Source organism: Telmatherina bonti (assembly GCF_933228915.1).
Source record: "Telmatherina bonti genome assembly, chromosome: 3".
In the NCBI taxonomy this organism is placed as follows: Eukaryota; Metazoa; Chordata; class Actinopteri; order Atheriniformes; family Telmatherinidae; genus Telmatherina; species Telmatherina bonti.
Genome location: NC_136621.1, coordinates 22,298,136 through 22,317,915, shown reverse-complemented (window position 1 = coordinate 22,317,915; position 19,780 = coordinate 22,298,136). Strand labels below are relative to the sequence as shown.

The 19,780-nt window shown below is 40.4% G+C and overlaps 1 protein-coding gene across 1 annotated transcript in view; it reads left to right on the top strand.

The window, feature by feature from the left end:
* cacna1ib (calcium voltage-gated channel subunit alpha1 Ib) overlaps window positions 1-19,780 on the top strand; it is a gene marked incomplete at its 3' end in the record, with an annotated part of 171,149 nt that overhangs the window by 73,951 nt on the left and 77,418 nt on the right. The window contains exons 6-8 of the mRNA XM_079263089.1: window positions 4,116-4,458; window positions 5,889-5,981; window positions 19,418-19,757. Of these exons, the coding sequence (XP_079119215.1) occupies window positions 4,116-4,458; window positions 5,889-5,981; window positions 19,418-19,757 (776 nt within the window). The remainder of the gene's footprint in view (window positions 1-4,115; window positions 4,459-5,888; window positions 5,982-19,417; window positions 19,758-19,780) is intronic.

Below are 19,780 nucleotides of genomic sequence, written 5' to 3'. Positions count from 1 at the left end.
GTTCGACGTTTTTACCCTGACTCATCACTCTGACCGTTGCATCACCTGCATGTAAAACTCTGAGTCAAATTGATATAGGTTTTTTTTTGTTTGTTTGTTTTTTTAAAGATGGCAGTGAGTAGTAGTCATCACTTAACTCCAACTTATTAACAGCAAAAATGTTTTTGATAAATAGACTCCCTATTTTAAATTCATAGCACCACCAACCTGGTGTTTTTATGGTGTAGTGTGAAAACACCTGAATCCAGGATCATTGAGAGAGTTGGGGTTAGAAAGCTTCACTTTGAGGACAGTTTCAGTACAGGCTCCACTTTTCACTCCTCTATAGAGCAGGAAGAAACAAACTTTCCTTCACCCACTCCTCCCTCACCCAACATGATTAGATAATGACAACATTGTACAGAAGCGTAGAGATGTCCCGCAAAAAAATAAATAAATAAAAAGGTGGGACCTTATCATATGATAATGTTATTATTTTTATTATAAAAACATGAAATGTATGATGTTCTAACGCTCATTTACATGGACTGGTCTCCTTAATTTTCTTTCTGTTTGCATTACTGTTGTATTCTGTGACATGACAGATCATTTCTTTCATCTTGATGGCAGTTTCAACACCAGAAAACAATCCCCACTTCAACATTGACTATAATATTTCTCCAACTGGGACACAATTTAATAACTTGCGTTTGTTGCAAAATAATGAGGGTTTTAATATTTCTGACACTGTATAACAGTCGTGACACACCAAAGTGATCACAAAAATTACCAAACTATGTTGACAAAGACCAAATGACCAAGCATTGCAGAGCTTGTTTAAGCAGAAGCTTATTCAAGCATTTTATTATTTATTACATTTTTTCACATTTAATTGAAATTCAGGTTTATAAGGAAGCTGGAGCCTATTCTAGCAAGTAGCAAGTGGGAGGCAGCGTGCATCCTGAACAGGTCGGCAGTCTATTGTAGGAAACAGACATTATTTGAGTAAAAGTGCATGGTTAATGTCAGTTTGCCGACTTTGATCGCTGAATACTTGCTCAGTATTAGCAGCGTGAAAACAAACGTCCAAAAATCATTTGGTTCAGTCTGGCGTGCAGTGCTTGTTACTCAGTACAGCTTACAGCGTGCTGTGTGGCCATTACATGAAGGGATCACAGCAAGTTTGCTGACTTCGTCTCTTATTATCTTGGTATAACACTGACATTCTGGCCACCTGCTACTGCTCTCATTCAGAGGTTGAAACACCTCTTCATCTGTATCAGATGGACATGAATTTCCCAAAACATTTGTTTCTTCTATTCAAAAGGTCTTGATGTTCATGTGATTTTTCTTTTTTTTTTTTTAAAAAAAAACAAATGTGCGGTTTTCTGTTGTGTTTGCTGCTTTTTTTTAACTTGACTGAAGGGCCATAAAATGTGATTTTATTACTTTGGTGTCTGCACTTTGACTCTGTTATAAGTCATAGATAGAAGACGCCAACTTTCCATTCTCTGCATGACCAAAAAGAAAATAAAAACTCAAGAAATAAAATGAAATAAATGTTAAAAAAAAAAAAAATAGATTGGAACTGCTTGGAAATTGCTTTAAAACCTTATGTGATGCTTGGGGTACAGTGTGAAATGTTGGTTTGCACTTGCTATCAGTTTCCAATATGTTTGCTGTCGTGTGTCTGGCTATCTTTTGAAATGGAAAAAAAAAGGAACAGGGATGGAGGAATAAATGTCACATTTAATGGGTGAAATCAGTGATTCACTAGACTGAGCAGTTGGTCAGGCAGCTCTGCCTCACGCTGCCTTTGTCACCAGTGCAACGTGATCAATCTGACTGCGAGAAAAAATGTGCAAAATACAAACAGTGCTACAGAAAACTGCTGGAAAAAAAAGGTAAACCACTGACACAATGGCTGGCAAATGGTATCTGACAACAGCTTGGTGTGTCAGGTTTAAAGTGTGTCCCCACCCCCTACATCTCCCTGCCATACTCTGTTTGGAGTAATTTTGCTCAATTTTACCATTACAAACATAATCATCACTCTCAGGCTTTCTGTCCTTTCATCCACTCCTATATCTTTCTCTGATCATTCTGCTCTCTGTTCCAGTCTCACACCACACACATGTACGAAATCCCCATGAAGGACAAAACAGCTTTGTCCTCTTTAAACTCCACATAAAACACTTGCATGAGTGTCCACTTTAACATACACATGTGTATTTCTCTCCGTGGTCTGTGTTGCTCTGTAAGTCTGTGTGTTTGATTAGAACCCAATGGATGGAACCGTCACGTTCTGGTTAGGTTTTCTACGACAACCCTGTGTTTTTCAATTCCAGTCCTCAGGACCCCCTGCCCTGCATGTTTTACCTTAACACACCTGCATGAAATAAAGCGGGTCGTTGACACGCTGCAAAGAACTTGAGGAAGTTCAATAATCTGACTCGTGTGCTTTGGAGGAGGAATGTGTCTAAAACATGCAGGGCGGGGGGGGGGGGGGGGGGGGGGGGGCGATGAGAAACATCGCCATAACTGGAGTGGATCAGAAATAAAAACTGTGTGTTAAAATAAAGAAAATTCTAAAAACATCATGGTACCCATAAGGCTGAAAATCTTCTTTACTGCCTCCGTCCCTTTAATGGATACAATTTCTACACTTAATGATCACTAAAAGTTGCAAATTCTTTGAGTCGTAATTGTAAGTTGAAATGTGTGTGTTAAAATCCTCCAGAGGAAGAACAGTCACAAACTTAGGGTGCATTAACCTCAGGATAGTCTGCTAGACTTGGTTCGATTGGGGACTCGACTCAGTTGCATTCATGCTGCACTTTGGTCAAACTGCCAAACCTTTACAATAGCATATCCACATTCCCATCAAAGGTGGCGCTGCACTAGTATTTAGCAAAAAGGAAAACAAGACCCATGTGAAGAAGAAAACTCCGTGGCAAGTTAAACATGGAGCATGAAACTATCGCTGTTTTGGGTTTTTTTTTTTTTTTTTTTTTTTTTTTTTTGTTGTCTTATGAAAGTATACAGCAGAAATACACTGTAACGATGAGCACAGTATGAACAACAGATGAGGCAGAGGACTCTTAATGCAATTGCTATGTAGTTATCCACAATGCAATGCTACGTCAAATGCAGGAAGTGACTTTTTTTTTGTAGTCCACTTCCTGTATTTGGTCCACTTGAAACACAGTGACACCTTCATTTGTAAGCATACTGAGTCCACTTCTTTGGTTCGAATCAAAATTTGTTTGGTACATTCACAGATGCCCAGACGAAGCAGACTTTCCAAACAAATGGGCTCAGATTTAAGTAAAAAAGGCTGATGTTAATGTGCCCTTAGTCTTCTTACAAAGCTTCCTACATCTTTCTTTCAGGCCTAATACCTTGTTGAATATTTTAAAGGACTTCAACTTGTACTATTAGCACGTTTTATTGCTACTAGCCAGTTATCTCATCTTTGTGGCTTTTGTGTCATTTTGGCCATTTTAGGAACAGTCGCTTGTTGTCTGCAGAGCAACTGTTTATGGCAGCCAAACCATACATAACTTTTTGGCGTAATTAAAGAAATTGCAAGGAAAATCAAAGAAAAATCTCAGAGGTCTGACCCTGATAATCCGGTGGTGTTACATTTAGAAACATGGTGAAAGACCCAGATGTAACCAAGTTGAGCATATAAAGAATTGCTTTAAAAAGTTCCTTGATCCAGGTAGTGATTTGGATCACCCACATAATCTGATCACTTGTTCCTCTCTTTCAGAGGTTGATGAAAATGTCATCAAAATGCGTCCACTACTTTTGAGTTGTGTTGCTGACAGACAGACAGACAGACAGACAGATAGACCAATGCTGCTAAAAAATTACCACCATCTTTTTGGAGATTGCTATAGCGATAGGCTTAAGCTTGGTTTTTGGATTATGCTTTAATTTATAGTTGGTGTTTTCAGAATATCCTTTGACAAATGGAATAAAACATTTTGGTTATTATAACTTAAATCATGACGTCACGCTTACCAAATAAGTTGATACACTTATCTGCCAGAATTTCTAGAATTAGGCAAATGTAACCTCTCAGTCACAAATTTTCCACTACTTACAGTCAATCTCTTCAACTCTTCTAGCACTACTGGGCTCAGTCTTCCCCGACCATACTACATGGCTGATGAAGATGACGAGCGGCCTTTCATCTGCTCTCTACCTGTCGACAACGGCATCATGTCCTGCTCAGATGTCCCGGCCCGTCGTGAAGGAGGCAGGGCATGCTGCTTGGATAAAGATGATGTCTTGTACCGCCAGTCTCTTGGTCTCAGTCCAGAACCTCTAACCAATGGCAGCATCAGTGTAGCAGGGCTTTGTGTCAATTGGAACCAGTACTACACCAGATGTCACACTGGAAGCACCAACCCACATAAAGGTGCCATCAACTTTGACAACATCGCTTATGCTTGGATTGTCATCTTTCAGGTCAGTATTTTATTTTAAAAATTTGTAAAATATCTTCAGATAACCAGCGATACTATATGGTTCATTATTTACAAAACCCTTGGGGCATTATTCTACAAAAACTTCATGTCAAAAAAACTTGCAAAAATATGAATATGAATACAGACAAGAAAATTATCTTTCCCTTGTTGCCATGGTAGAAAGCATCCAGGTCCATAAATTTTTGAGCATATATATAGTTGTCATATATTTGCCTCTATGCACCATGCCAGTGGTTTGAAAAATACATTATTTGATATATGTTTCAAAATACTTAGTTAGATTTTTATGAACTGTTTCTTTTTGTCTTACAAGGCTCAAATGTTGTTTGGTTTTTCTGGCAGATCTCGTGTGATTTTTTTTCTTCTATCTTTTTTATAATATTCATTTTCAACCAGACCAGACCCATTCTTGAGTTGCTAGTATCTCACATCTATATATTTTGAATGATTTTTATTTCTTAGATGCTGTTCCCTTTACAGAGATAAAGACAGAGACACACACACAGAGAGAGAGAGAGAGAGAGAGAGAGAGATCTATAATAATACACTTTAGTAATACACATTTTTAGGGGTCTTAGGGTTAGGGTTAGGCAATCTGTGGGTTTATCTTAAATTTGCATTCTGTCCAGTTAGGAAGTTTTGGGCTCATTTATCTCTCAATGTTTTTACATTTAATCCAAGTCTTAGCTGCTTTTGTTTATATTGACAGTTCTGTCATCAAATTTGAATTTGACTTAAATTCTTTTAGAAGATGGAGGAGACCTACCACACTCGATAGCAACCTGTTTATCCATATATTGTTAAACTACTTTAAATTTTGAAAAATGAGGGGAAAAAGAGAGAAAAAACTCACTGTTTCTACAATGAAAAACAATATGCAATATCCGTCTATCTATGTATATTTAAATATAATATATTTAAAACCTAACAAAAGATTAAATATATTGAAGCATGTGTTTATCAACATTCTCAAGAACATCTCAAATATTGTTTTAAATCAAGCCTAAGCTCATTAGCTTAATGCAAAGAATGGGAGCAGAACATGTTGACTTTATCCACAAAAGTAGGACCACAAATTTTATATATTTTTTTAATTATCCTAAGCCAAGTTTTAAAAACAATTTTTCATTCAAGATAGGATTGTAAGTCTGACTGTAACCATTGAGGACTACATTAATTAGTTAAGAATTTACAAACAGGATACACACTATGATAATAAAAGCTGGATTGTGTCGCTGTTACAATGAGCCTGAGTCGCTGGTTCAACTGGCTTTAGATTTAATCTGTATGTTTTACGTCTATATGAAAGGCCATTTTCGAAAATATCTACAGCCATTTGGCACCAGTTTTTCAAAACCAAACAATTTCCTGTAAAAGTGAACTTACTGTAAACTGTCTTCTTGTCTGCAGGTGATCACTCTGGAGGGCTGGGTGGAGATCATGTACTATGTGATGGATGCTCATTCATTCTATAACTTCATCTACTTCATCCTACTTATAATAGTAAGTTATGCATGAATACTTCCATATATATAGTAAACTCTGTGCATTTAATGTGTTAATGCTAAACAAGATCTTTAAAATATAATCAGGTTACTTAAAGCTGAACTTTTTTTTTGTTAACAGAAATTTTTTTTTTAAGTTTTAATTGAAGTTTACTTTTGTGAAAGCTGAAAACATATCATGTTACTTGCCAGTACAAGTGCAGTCTCTTGCTATTTTTTCATCTAGCTCTGTCAGTGAACTGCATCTGTAGGCACACACTCATGCACACACACACATAGACACATACACACACACACAGTCAAGCTGTCAGTGTCACAGTGCGCGCTGAGCTCAAATCCCCCAAGAATCCCTCCTTTGTTCCGATAAAACACTTTTTAATTCCAGTTCTTTAGCGTCTGTATGTGCGCTGCAGAATACTTTTGTATGTGAGCGCTGATGTGTGTGTTCCTCAGTATTTTCCTATTTTAGCCTGTCGAAGAGTACTTATGTGTGCATAAGTGTTATCGTAATGCAGCGTGACTATTACCCTCAGCTTCTTCACAAACCCAGCGGATGTCTGTCTTGTCTTTTTATTACACTTTTAATTGCTTCCATTCAAAGGGAAACACAAGCTTTTCCACCCTTTTACTCTCCTCTTTCCTTACCAACACTCCATTCTTTAACATATTTCCTCTCCTACTATCACTCTACAGTTTGTCTACAAATCTCAGTTTCTCCTCTCTCATTCCCTGCCATCAATCAATTAGTCCACTAACTACTCTCCCTTCCTCCACTGGACCAGATTTGCCTCACCTATTCCCCTCTGCATCTCACTTCTTTCCTTACCCCCTGTTCCTTTTATCTCCCCCCTTTTTACTGCCTTCTCACTCATCCTCTTCTGCCTTCTATTTCATCTCTTCTTTCTCACTGAGCTGTACACTTGGCATCATTCATGTATCTGTCACTCTACTCTTTTTTTCTCAGTCACGAGGATACACACATATAGTTCCAGAAACAGACACACATCCAAATATATGCGCACACACAGAAACACACAAAAGGGACACATTCCCACTCTCCTTCTCAGATTTGCTGTTGGACGTTATCCTTCACATCAAACCACTAAAACCTGCCTTACCACATATATTTGTGATATAATGGATGGCTTTTGATGTGGAAATGTTGTGATGTGTTCATCACTGATGAAGGTTTGGGGGAAGAGAGAAGAGAGGAAGGAAAAAAAAACTGGAGGCAGTAGGAAGAATTTGTGGAATTAAAAAAAAAAATAGGAATAATGATGATGAAAGTGGTGAGAAAATAGAAGTAACTGAAAATACATAAAGAGATGTGGAAAGCAATGGGGAGGGATGGCAACGGAGCTTAACAGAGCCGTAATGAAAAGGGAAGGGGGGATGGGAATGGGACTGATGGATGGATGGCGGGGAAAAACCATGAGGTGGTGATTGACTGAAGTGTCGGCATAAAATCAGAAAGAGGACTGGAGGAGGAATAAGAGGAAGAGAGTGCTCTTTGATGCTACATGCAATGTTATTAATTAGAGTGAATCTCTCAGCATGTCCTCTGGGCTCACATGACCAGAACAGACGTTTAACATCCACTGTCTCCCATTATCTTGTGCATGCCCAGGATGAGGGACTGAAGTGAATTCAAGATTTGGTGTAATCTTGTTTTTTTTTTTTTTTCCCTTAGATATACAATTAATTTTTTTTCATGAATTGGCTTTAAATGAACATCATTTTCATGAAATGGACAAATATGGATTTGTTTTAAACGTTTGAACTGGTTATGCCTGGAAAGTGCCTTGAAATGACTTTGCTGTGAAATGGTGCTTTAAAAATCATCCTGAATTCTATTTTAATTTGACTCAATTAACTTAAATAAAATAAAATAAAATTAAATTAAATAAATTAAATTAAATTAAATTAAATTAAATTAAATTAAAATTAAATTAAATTAAAATAAAATAAAATAAAATAAAATAAAATAAAATAAAATAAATTAAATTAAATTAAATTAAATTAAATTAAATTAAATTAAATTAAATTAAGTTGAGTTGAGTTGAGTTGAGTTGAGTTGCGTTGGAATGAATTGAATTTGAAATCACCGATGTGGCACATCTAGTAAAATTAAGGCCACTCAACAAATTACTGAAATTTATGTCAAGATGACTGAAATAATCTTAAAAAGGGAAGAAACAAAAGATCGTCATAACTTCCTCTTTTTTTTCCAAATAATCAATGAAAATAAAATGTAGAATGATGATAAGCAGCATGACTCGGCTTGTCTCCTTGTCATTGGTGCCGCTGTCTTCTCCACACACACACACACACACATCCACACACGCATACACGGATGAAATTTGTTCCAGCATATTTCAAAGCTTTTTCTCACAAACAGACTTAGTTAAGTGATTTAGGCAATTTGCTTTTCAGATGTTAAAAGTTTTGTTCACATCCCAGCTTGTCCTCATCTGACTGGCAGACAGATGACGAGAGTTATAATTATGTTTCATAGACTTATACATAACACAGATTACTGGGGGTTGGAAGCTGCAGCAGACAGACAGAAGAGAGGCATAGAGGGAGAAAAGTTTACATGCTTAGACAATTTCACTCACACAACATTCATGCAGCTCAAGTGTGATGAATTGAACGGAGATGGAGAGGTAGTGTTTGATCAGCAGTCAGTGATAGGAGAATGCTGGAGGGGAATTAGATGACTACAAGAGAGAGCAGCAGATGGAGAGGCAGATGAAAATAAGTGAGATAAAGATTGAGAAAGTTAGATTATAGTGATTACCATAATTTCCAGTTTGGATGGAGTGTTTGAGGTGGAAAACAGCTCAGCTCTCTTCAGCTGGGATTTAGAAGTGACAACATCAACCTGTCTTGACATGGCTTTAATCTCCAAAGATGCATTGGAATAGGCCCGATGCCAGTAAACAGCACATCTGATCCTTATTGTCATGTGTTAATAATTGAGAAGAAATGCAGCAGATTGGTCACTCACAGAACACCGTCCAAATTAGATAATGCAACATAAGGACAGAGACTGGAAATTTATTTAAGCATTCAACATGCCCAAAATAAAACTTGGATCAATTTTCCACATTAAAAAGACCCATCTTCACTATAAATGTATGTGTATATATAAATATGTAGCCTCCATAAATGTATATATGTAGTTTGTATTTTTTTTTCTGTGCAGTGCTGTTTCACAAATTCAGCTACTCTATTGACCTTTTTGTTTTCTTTAGTTGTATAGGCCATTTACTGCTAAATACTCTAGATTTTTCTTATTTTGAGTGGTTTTAATGCCGCTCTAGGGCAGGATTTTATGTTGACTGTTTGATGTAGTCTTTTTTTTTTCTAAGAATTGTCTTAAGTCCAAGGATCAAACCTAATGAATCTGAGCTTAACTGGTGCCAATGCCTCAGGACAGAGAGCTAACATGGCACAAGGTTGGTTTCCATGGAGGCTAATCAGAAAGAGGATGCCTTTATAATGCGAAAGCTTGCTTGAACAAATAGGAAAGCTTTTGGTCATTAATTGTCTGATTTATGACATCAAAATGGAACTGTTTGAAAAAAGAAACATGGCTTTTCTATTATGAAAGAAAGTGCATTCAGACCCAGGAAATCCTAAGTGCAACAGTAATATTTGTCGAGCTTTGCAATGTTTTGTCCAACAGCAAGAAAAAAAAAAAAAAAAACTTGTAAAAAATAATGGCACCATAAAGAAAAAGAACAGTGTTGTAAATTTGACCGAAAACAAAAGGCAGCCTGCTGAAAAACTCATTTCTCCCAAAGAAAGAATGATCCCTGTGGATCCGCCTGGACCTAAGAGAAAATAAAAGGAAAATAGTTTTAAAAGTAAAACTTGATGTCAGCAATCCCATCTGAGAGCAACATGTAAAGTATATATTTATTGTGATCAGTGTTTCATTCTCGCTGACCAAACATTGTTTTTGCTGCCATGTGACAGTTCCGTCGTGCCACTTTGATATTCCTGCACTTTCTGGTCTCTCTCAACCTCTCCACTTCTCCACATGCAGCTGCACATGATGGGATAAGCACATCTGCCCTTCATCACTGTCGTTATTAGACCTGATCACCTTACCAAGGCATTTGCCAGTCTCCTAGCTCCTGTTTCTGAGTCCTTCCTTTGACAATTGTGGTGAATAAAATCCTTTGGATTGTTTGAAGCTTCCACAGCTTGAGTCCGTCCTTAAAACATGGCATCGGCCACCATCTTTGCAGTTATGCTACCTTACATCCCCCCTTTGTGCTCTCTGATTTTTTGTTTGAACTTCTGTTACAAACCTCTCGGGTGGGTGGATCTTCTGAGAAGACCTTTCTTATAGCAAAAAAAATAGCAAAGTGATGTCACGTTATCATCCCTGTAATGGTTGTTGGGAAAAAAATTACCATCACATGGTAGCCTCAAAGAGGCCACTTAGTGAGGTGCCGTGGTAGACATGGGAAGAACTTACTGTGTAGCAGGTCACAAGGTCTATGGACACAATCTTCAGGGAACAAAAATTTGTTTTGATCAGTGTCTTTGAATGACTTTTCAGGAATTTTATTAATCCCTATGAGAGTATTTGCCAACTTTTATCAGGAGTAGTGGCATTATTTTATTATCCTCATTTTTCATATAGTGTCTTTTTGTCTTGAGAAAATATTTGTCCCTGTACGACACATCTTGTTTATTTTCAACTGTCAACATGAAGGTTATTTAAACAGTTCTGGTCTAGTCTAGTTTCTTCACGACGGTCAGGTTATTCTGTGTGGCTTGAGAAAGCTGTGCACAAGAACTGTTTATTAATGGTGTGACGATATGCTTTTTTCCTGATTCGATTCAGATTTTTGGGGGGCTGATTCAATTTAAATTGCAATTTTCACATTTCTCAGATATTGCTGATTTTTGAAGATTAAAAACTATTTAAAAAAAATGTATAAAACTGTATTTTTGCTCATAATTTTTCTTCATTTCAATAAGGAAAAAACAACACAGTTGCCAGATCATCATTCCGCTGCTATGATTCCCAAGAAGACAAGTAAAAAGATCAATAAAAACAATAAAATTGACAAATATTTTATTGTGCATTTTTTTAATTGATTTTTTAACAAAAAAAATTTAAATTGGGAAGAAAAAAATCCTGATTTCAAATGTTTTTATTTGATTTTCCCACCCCTACTGCTTATGTCCCAGACTGCACAGTTACACCAGTTCCCATCGCCTATTGGACAGAGCCTTTTTTGTTTTGTAGAGCGTTTAGTCACCTGGCTCAACATTAGCTTGTAGAGTTTCCAAGGATAGTATCTACAGGAGACCTGTGAAAATGAAAGTGGATCATATATTCTTTGCATTCAAGTATCACATGTTGAGCTTTACTGAATCACATCAGCTGACTTCCTGTCTGACCAAAGTAACCATAGTGCAAATTTACAGGGAGTGTTGAAACTCAATGGACCAATGCAGAGACTGTCACGCTCATCCTAATGGCTCATCCTCAATACTGCTTAGATATGTAGGTGTATTCTTTCATGTTACATACATTGAATCAAAATGTGCACACAAAGAAAAGAAATCCATCTTTTCTAATGAGCAAAGTGCACGCTTAATGAGCCATCACCCAGCTAACCCATGTTCAATTATTATCTCTCTGCAGAACAAACTTACTCTGTGGGATCTCAGCAGGACTCAAACAAAACCTAAGATGAAGTCCCATCTTTTATTACAAAGTTCAAACACAATATTCCCAGTGTTTACTGGTGCAAAATATTTTGGGAAAGGGATAAGTGGTAGTTGCATGTTAGTTCTCATAGAATGATTGTTGTTTCAAAATATTGTGTAATATCTACATGATGTACCATTTTTTATTTGCCTTCATCAGAATAAAATAGAGCTACTAATGAACGCATTAAAGAAGGCTACAATGACTTAGGCTTTATAAGGATGCCTTTTTGGTCAGATAATTATATTAAAAACATAAATGATATGTTTTCTGTTGAATGGAAATAATCAATCACACATCTACTCCTGACAGTTTGAACTAACCCTTTTCCTCAAATAATAATTTCCCTATCCATGATAAATTCAACTTATTTTATTTGATCTTATTTTATTCAACTGATAAACAATGTATTTATTATGTGTCAGCAATTACATATTAACACTTTTACAGTTTCATATGAATCATATCTAAATACCAGATCAGTGTATACAACAGTTGAGCTCTCCTCACTAAGACTAAGATGGCGGGGCCTTTGACATGTCACAGCAGCAGGAAAAGGCTGTTAATGCAGCATCTAAATATATATCTATGTTTGTGACAGAAGAAAAAAAAAAGTCAGTGCAAAGGCAAAGTGCAAAAGATAAGCATTGTTGCAAAGATGGCAACGAAAATCTGAACAGCAAGAATGAAAGACAGGAGACATATTACAAAATACATACTGTCAAACAAAGACCAGATGAAATCATATCACCAATGCTTTATGAATATAATTGCAGAGAGTTTTACTTTATATACAACTCTTTCTCTATTTTTAATTATGTTTTTTTCTTACTTTCTAATTCTTAATTTTTGTTTAATATTTATTCTTTAATGTTTATTCTAATCTCATAGACTTCCTTGAAAAATTATTGATCAGTACACTTTTAATGTTGAGGACACGAAGTAAACCCACACCCCTCTGTCGTTAATACTTTCTGTCTCACTCAAAACGACTTTGCGAAACAACACTAAAAATACAAAGGCACACACACATACAGTGCAACTTAATTAGATTTCAGTCATTTCAGCAGAATATGCTCTATTTCTCTCTGCAGTACTAGCAAATCTGGCATGAGAACCAATACGTCTGACCATGACTCACTATTTTGAATCAATAAAGAACAGCTTAACACACAAAGCACGCTCTCATGCCACTGCCATGCACATACATAAACACACACACCTACATCTGCTCTTAGTCCTTGTCACATTGGCTCAGACGGAGGGCAGAATCATGTTATCAGGCTCACAATCACTATTGATCACAGCCAAGAGCAGTAGACGTCACGCCCCTCCCTGTCTTTTTCCTTTCACTCTCTTTTTTTTTTTTTTTTTTTTGCATGTCAGCTCAGCTTCTCGGGGTGACCTTGACCTTTTTTTTTTCTTTTCTTTCCTCTTTCCTTCTAAATCCATTTCACCCATGCATTTCCCAGAAAGGGAGCCCAAAAGATAAAACACGGAGAGCTGCAGCACATTTCAGTTTTTCTACACCGACTCCAAATATAATAAATCTAAGTCAGCCGTGCCTAAACTTTCACATATTTTTTTTTTTTAAAGTCTTCTCTTTTATTCCAGCCATATATATTAGATTTTTGTCCTTGCAGGTACTTTTCTCCTGACAATGGGATAATTTATGTCAAGAGAGATACCAGATTACTCTAATGCAGGTTTTTCAAGTGAGCTGGAGGTGTTCTTAGTCCAACACAGAATAAACAAAGAGAGAAATACATTTAATTACACTTGCATTCACACCTCTCAAGAATTTAGAGATTCAAACATGAATGCTTTTGGATTGTCAAAGGAAGCTGGGAGAGAACCTGTACATATTTGGAGAACATGCAAACTCTACACAAGTTTCCCCAGAAACCTACTGGTCATTAATTTATAAGTATAATGAAAATGAGGAAAATTATCTACATTTATTAATAAATTATTCTGGCTTTTATTTCCAGTGTTTCTACTGGGAGAAGTGCTGGTTTCTAGTTTTACTGGTTCTGGAATGAAGGACCTGCTCCTTCATGCTTTCGGTGCAGCAGTCTGGTGATGAAGGAGCTCGGCAGGGCTGTCGGCAGTGGGATGGGGGCTGTCCTTGAACATGGATGAGTGCTTAGCAATTATCTTCTTTTCTCCCACCATCTCAACTGGTGGGCCCAAGGGGCACCCTTGTACAGAGCTGTTCTGTACTGGGATGTCTCAGTATAGTCAAGCCAGGAATGGGCGTGGGCTGACATCAGATCAAGGAGCAGCTATCACTGATTAATACGTCCAGTTTTACTTCTATCAACTCTGACAAAGGCTGAAATTGTAACATGTCTCATTATTAAGTTTCATCACTCATTCACAGAATTTCACAGGTACAGTCTGGAAAAAAAAAACTTATTAGACCACCCTCTAATATTTTTTTCTGAAACTTTACACCATGACTGTAGCCCCTTCCCAGCTGTAATGTCTATTTTAATCAATAAAATAAGATGCAATACCACCCTTCCTTAGTCCTCTCAAATAATCAGAAAAATAACTGATTATCATGTTTTAACACTTACAAAACAACTTTGACTGACTGCTTCCAGTGTCATCACTCCATAACAACTCAGGAAGGTCTTGTTCTGCATGACAAAGAGACTAAATTGTTGACCCCGTTGTTACACCAGTTTGCTTCTCCAAACTCCCCAAATCGTCTTCTAAATGAGAATCTGCAGGGTATGCTGGACAAGCCTGAGCTCTCAGTCCAAACTCCACAAGGTCCAAAAGATCTGCTGCCTGCTTCTAAGTGCCAGATGCTGTAAAAAAAAAAAGAAAAAAAAAAGAAAAAATCATCTATTAATATTATTGTTAAGAGGATTTTCACAAGCTGGCGTAACTAACCAGTTGTAGGTGTATGGTTTGCATTAGGGTTATGTCTCAAGAAGGAAAAAAAAAGACTGTGAAATGAAAATGAGCTTCCTCTGACACTTTCTAATGCCACCATTCATATTCATGTGTTACTTATGTTGTTTTTATATAATTTTGAACCCTTTGGCAAGCATTAGTTGAAAGCCTGTTAAGCATTCTTGTACATTTTTAAGCTACACACTTTGCCAACATTCATTTTTAGCTATCCATCCATCATCTATAACCGCTCATTCTAACACAATGTCACATTTCATTGAGAATTACAGATAGCAGATTATCCCTGCTGCTATCAGATGAGAGGCAGAGTAGAGGCCATCCATCCATCTATCCATCTTCTGCCGCTTATCCGGGGTCGGGTCGCGGGGGCAGCAGCCTAAGCAGGGAAGCCCAGACTTCCCTCTCCCCAGCCACATTTGCCAACTCTGCGGGGGGGATCCCGAGGCGTTCCCAGGCCAGCCGAGAGATGTAATCCCTCCAGCGTGTCCTGGGTCTTCCCCGGGGTCTCCTCCCCGAGGGACGTGCCTGGAATACCTCACCAGGGAGGCGTCCAGGAGGCATCCTGACCAGATGCCCGAGCCACCTCAACTGGTTCCTCTCGATGCGAAGGAGCAGTGGCTCTACTCTGAGCCCCTCCCGGATGACTGAGCTCCTCACCCTATCTCTAAGGGAGAGCCCGGCCACCCTGCGGAGGAAACTCATTTCAGCCGCCTGTATGCGAGATCTCGTTCTTTCGGTCACGACCCACAGCTCATGACCATAGGTGAGGGTAGGAACGTAGATCGACTGATAAATCGAGAGCTTCGCCTTCTGGCTCAGCTCCTTCTTCACCACGACAGACCGGCGCAGAGCCCGCATTACTGCAGACGCCGCACCGATCCGTCTGTCGATCTCACGCTCCATCCTTCCCTCACTCGTGAACAAGACCCCGAGATATTTAAACTCCTCCACTTGAGGCAGGACCTGACTCCCGACCCGGAGAGGGCAATCCACCCTATTCCGGCTGAGGACCATGGTCTCAGATTTTGAGGTGCTGATTCTCATCCCAGCCGCTTCACACTCGGCCGCGAATCGCTCAAGCGAGAGCTGGAGATCACGACCAGATGAAGCCAACAGGACCACGTCATCCGCAAAAAGCAGGGACCCAATCCTGAGGTCACCAAGTCGGATCCCCTCAACCCCTCAGCTGCGCCTAGAAATTCTGTCCATATAAGTTATGAACAGAATCGGTGATAAAGGGCAGCCTTGGCGGAGTCCAACCCTCACCGGAAACGAATCCGACTTACTACCGGCAATGCGGACCAAGCTCTGACACCTGTCGTACAGGGACCGGACAGCTCGTACAAGGGGGTCCGGTACCCCATACTCCCGGAGTACCCCCCACAGGAGCCCCCGGGGGACACGGTCGAATGCCTTCTCCAGGTCCACAAAGCACATGTGGACTGGTTGGGCAAACTCCCATGCCCCCTCCAGGACCCCAGAGAGGGTATAGAGCTGGTCCACTGTTCCGCGACCAGGACGAAAACCACACTGCTCCTCCTCAATCCGGGATTCGACTATCCGGCGGACCCTCCTCTCCAGGACCCCTGAATAGACCTTACCAGGGAGGCTGAGGAGTGTGATTCCCCTGTAATTGGAACACACCCTCCGGTCCCCCTTCTTAAAAAGGGGGACCACCACCCCAGTCTGCCAATCCAGCGGTACTGCCCCCGATGTCCACGCGATGCTGCAGAGGCGTGTCAGCCAGGACAGCCCCATAGCATCCAGAGCCTTAAGGAACTCCGGGCGGATCTCATCCACCCCCGGGGCCTTGCCGCCAAGGAGCTTTTTGACCACCTCAGCGACTTCAGCCCCAGAGATATGAGAGTCCACCCCTGAGTCCACCAGCTCTGCTCCCTCATGGGAAGACGTGTTGGTAGGATTGAGGAGGTCTTCGAAGTATTCCCTCCACCGACCCACAACGTCCCGAGTTGAGGTCAGCAGCACCCCATCTCCACTGTACACAGTATTGATGGAGCACTGCTTCCCCCCCCTGAGCCGCCGGATGGTGGACCAGAATCTCCTCGAAGCCGTCCGGAAGTCTTTCTCCATGGCCTCGCCGAACTCCTCCCATGCCCGAGTTTTTGCCTCGGCAACGGCCGAAGCCGCATGCCGCTTAGCCCGCCGGTACCCATCAGCTGCCTCCAGAGTCCCACAGGCCAAGAAGGCCCGATAGGACTCCTTCTTCAGCTTGACGGCATCCCTCACTGCTGGTGTCCACCAACGAGTCCTGGGATTACCGCCACGACAGGCACCAACGACCTTGCAGCCACAGCTCCGGCTGGCCGCCAGGTGTACATATGGACGGCCTCTCCCTGAGCCGTCACCTTATCGTGGTGGAGGGGTTTGTGCGTCCCGAAGATCCTAGCAGCTATGTTGTCGGGGGCTTTATGCCCCTGGTAGGGTCACCCATGGCAAACAGGTGTCTAGGGGAGGGACCAGACCAAGCACGGCTCATAGACCCCTATGATGACGACCAACCTGGGCATGAATGTTCCCTTGCCCGGACGCGGGTTACCGGGACCCCCCTCTGGAGCCAGGCCTGGAGGCGGGGTACGAGAGCGAGCGTCTGGTGGCCGGGCCTTCGCCCATGGGGCCCGGTCGGGCTCAGCCCGAAAGGGTTACATGGGCCCCGCCTCCCGTGGGCTCACCATCTGCGGGAGGAGCCGTAGGGGTCGGGTGCAATGTGAGCTGGGCGGCAGCAAGGGGCGGGGACCCTGGCGGTCCGATCCCCGGCTGCAGAAGCTGGCTCTAGGGACGTGGAACGTCACCTCTCTGGTGGGGAAGGAGCCTGAGCTTGTGCGCGAGGTTGAGCGGTTCCGACTAGATATAGTTGGACTCACCTCGACGCATGGCTTGGGCTCTGGAACCAGTACCCTCGAGAGGGGCTGGACCTTCTTCCACTCTGGAGTTGCTCATGGTGAGAGGCGCCGAGCAGGTGTGGGCATTCTCATCAGCCCCCAGCTTGGTGCCTGCACGTTGGGGTTTACCCCGGTGGATGAAAGGGTAGTTTCCCTCCGCCTCCGGGTGGGGGGACGGGTCCTGACTGTTGTCTGTGCTTATGCACCGAACAGCAGTTCAGAGTACCCACCCTTTCTGGGGTCCTTGGAGGGAGTGCTGGAGGGTGCTCCTTCTGGGGACTCCATTGTTCTGCTGGGGGACTTCAATGCTCACGTGGGCAATGACAGTGAGACCTGGAGGGGAGTGATTGGGAGGCATGGTCCCGCCCCTCTGAACCCAAATGGTGTTTTGTTATTGGACTTCTGTGCTCGTCATGGATTGTCTATAACGAACACCATGTTCCAGCATAAGAGTGTCCATAAGAGTAGAGGCCGCCACTCCATATTAATTTTCAAATTTTATTAACTTTGTAAATTTTGTCTTGATTATAGACTCTACTTATCTGTTTCTCTAATGTAAAAATGTTAGGATCTTTAAAGCTGAATGATTTTCAGACCATACAAAAACAGCAGGAGTTAATTAGTGCGTTGATGTATTAGGATGTAAGCTGTAGATAAAATGTAGAATGCAGAAAAAAATGCATTTGTTTCACAAAGTATTGTACCTATTTATGTTTTTTATGATATCTTTACATTTTTAAATATGATAAGTGATTTAGGGAAAGTAATATCTTGTGAATTTTATCTGTATTCCACTAATTTAAAGTATAATAGTAGTGTATGAATGGCACACACCAACATGTAAAACTATACAGCTTTGTAATGTCTACAAAACCAGAAGTGAGTTTAACTGACTCTCAATCACAAAAACTGCCATTTTTAACTAAAAGATTATGGGAGGCTGAGCCTTTGTGTCCATTTTATCTCATATTACAGGGGCTCAATACACCATCATATTGAGCGTGCAGGGACTCATACAGACAACAATTATGCTCACACTGTTCTAAAAGAGAGGCTGGTAATTGTAAATCTGCTCTCATGTAGAGAATCGCGGCTTGTTTAGCAAAACCAATCATTAAAATAAACTTAAATACAGGCCTAATAATTCAGCCATCTGGTTGTGAATGAGTAATCAGCAGTTTGAGCAGAAGCCACCAATTACAAAAAAAAACTGTCACAAATGAAGTGACTCGGGACTGGGACTGAATAGAAACAGGCCGACATTCACAGTTTAACATGTTCGTTTTTGTTTGTCCAGTATCCTGGACATCAAGCCAGCTGTACACTTTTTGTCAGAGCTTACTACAGAACATAAGTGAGGTGGTTTTATGTTGTGTCCACTTGTAAATCATGTGATATGTTTGTCATTTTAACTTTTTACACTTTTTTTGTAACCAACCAGTGTTGGTTTTTGACTGAGGCAGAATTTGTACAATACGTTTAATTTCAGTGAGTTTAGTTCAGATGGAGTATTTACAGGATAAATAATCTGACAATCTGAGCTCCAAAATTTTTATTTACTATATTAGATTTAAACAGCACATCTATAAAAAAAAAAAAAACTTAGAAAATAATAGCTAATATTATATATGAGCAAAAATTAGCTAATCTCCCACAAATATTTGTTCAAAACATTTACACATATCAATACATTTATAATGCAATGATGTAAAAGCAAACAGAAATTGTTTTATGTATACAAGTGAAGCAGTATTTTCAAGTTTTTTTGTGGTTTTTTTTTTTTTTTTTTTGTACTTTGTTGCTTCTGACTCAACCTGTTTGGCATTTAAGAGAGTTAAACTGTATGCAAATGTTCTATCCTTTCAGGTCGGTTCATTTTTTATGATCAACTTGTGCCTCGTGGTCATCGCCACCCAGTTCTCAGAGACCAAGCAGCGGGAGCATCAGTTGATGCAAGAACAGCGAGCACAGTGCTCTTCTTCCTCCACGCTGGCCAGCGAACCAGGAGACTGTTACGAAGAGCTCTTTCAGCTGGCGTGCCACTTTGTCCGCAAGGCCAAGAGACAAACTGTAGCGCTTTTTTACACGCTGCGGGGCAAACCTCGTGGCTTTCACGGCGTGGGAAGGGGTAGAGGTGGAGGGGAGGTGAGGGAAAGGAAAGCCAATGGGCGGGAAGGACGTGTGAGAAGAGCAGTGTCGAAGCAAGGTATGTAACAATAAACATTAAGG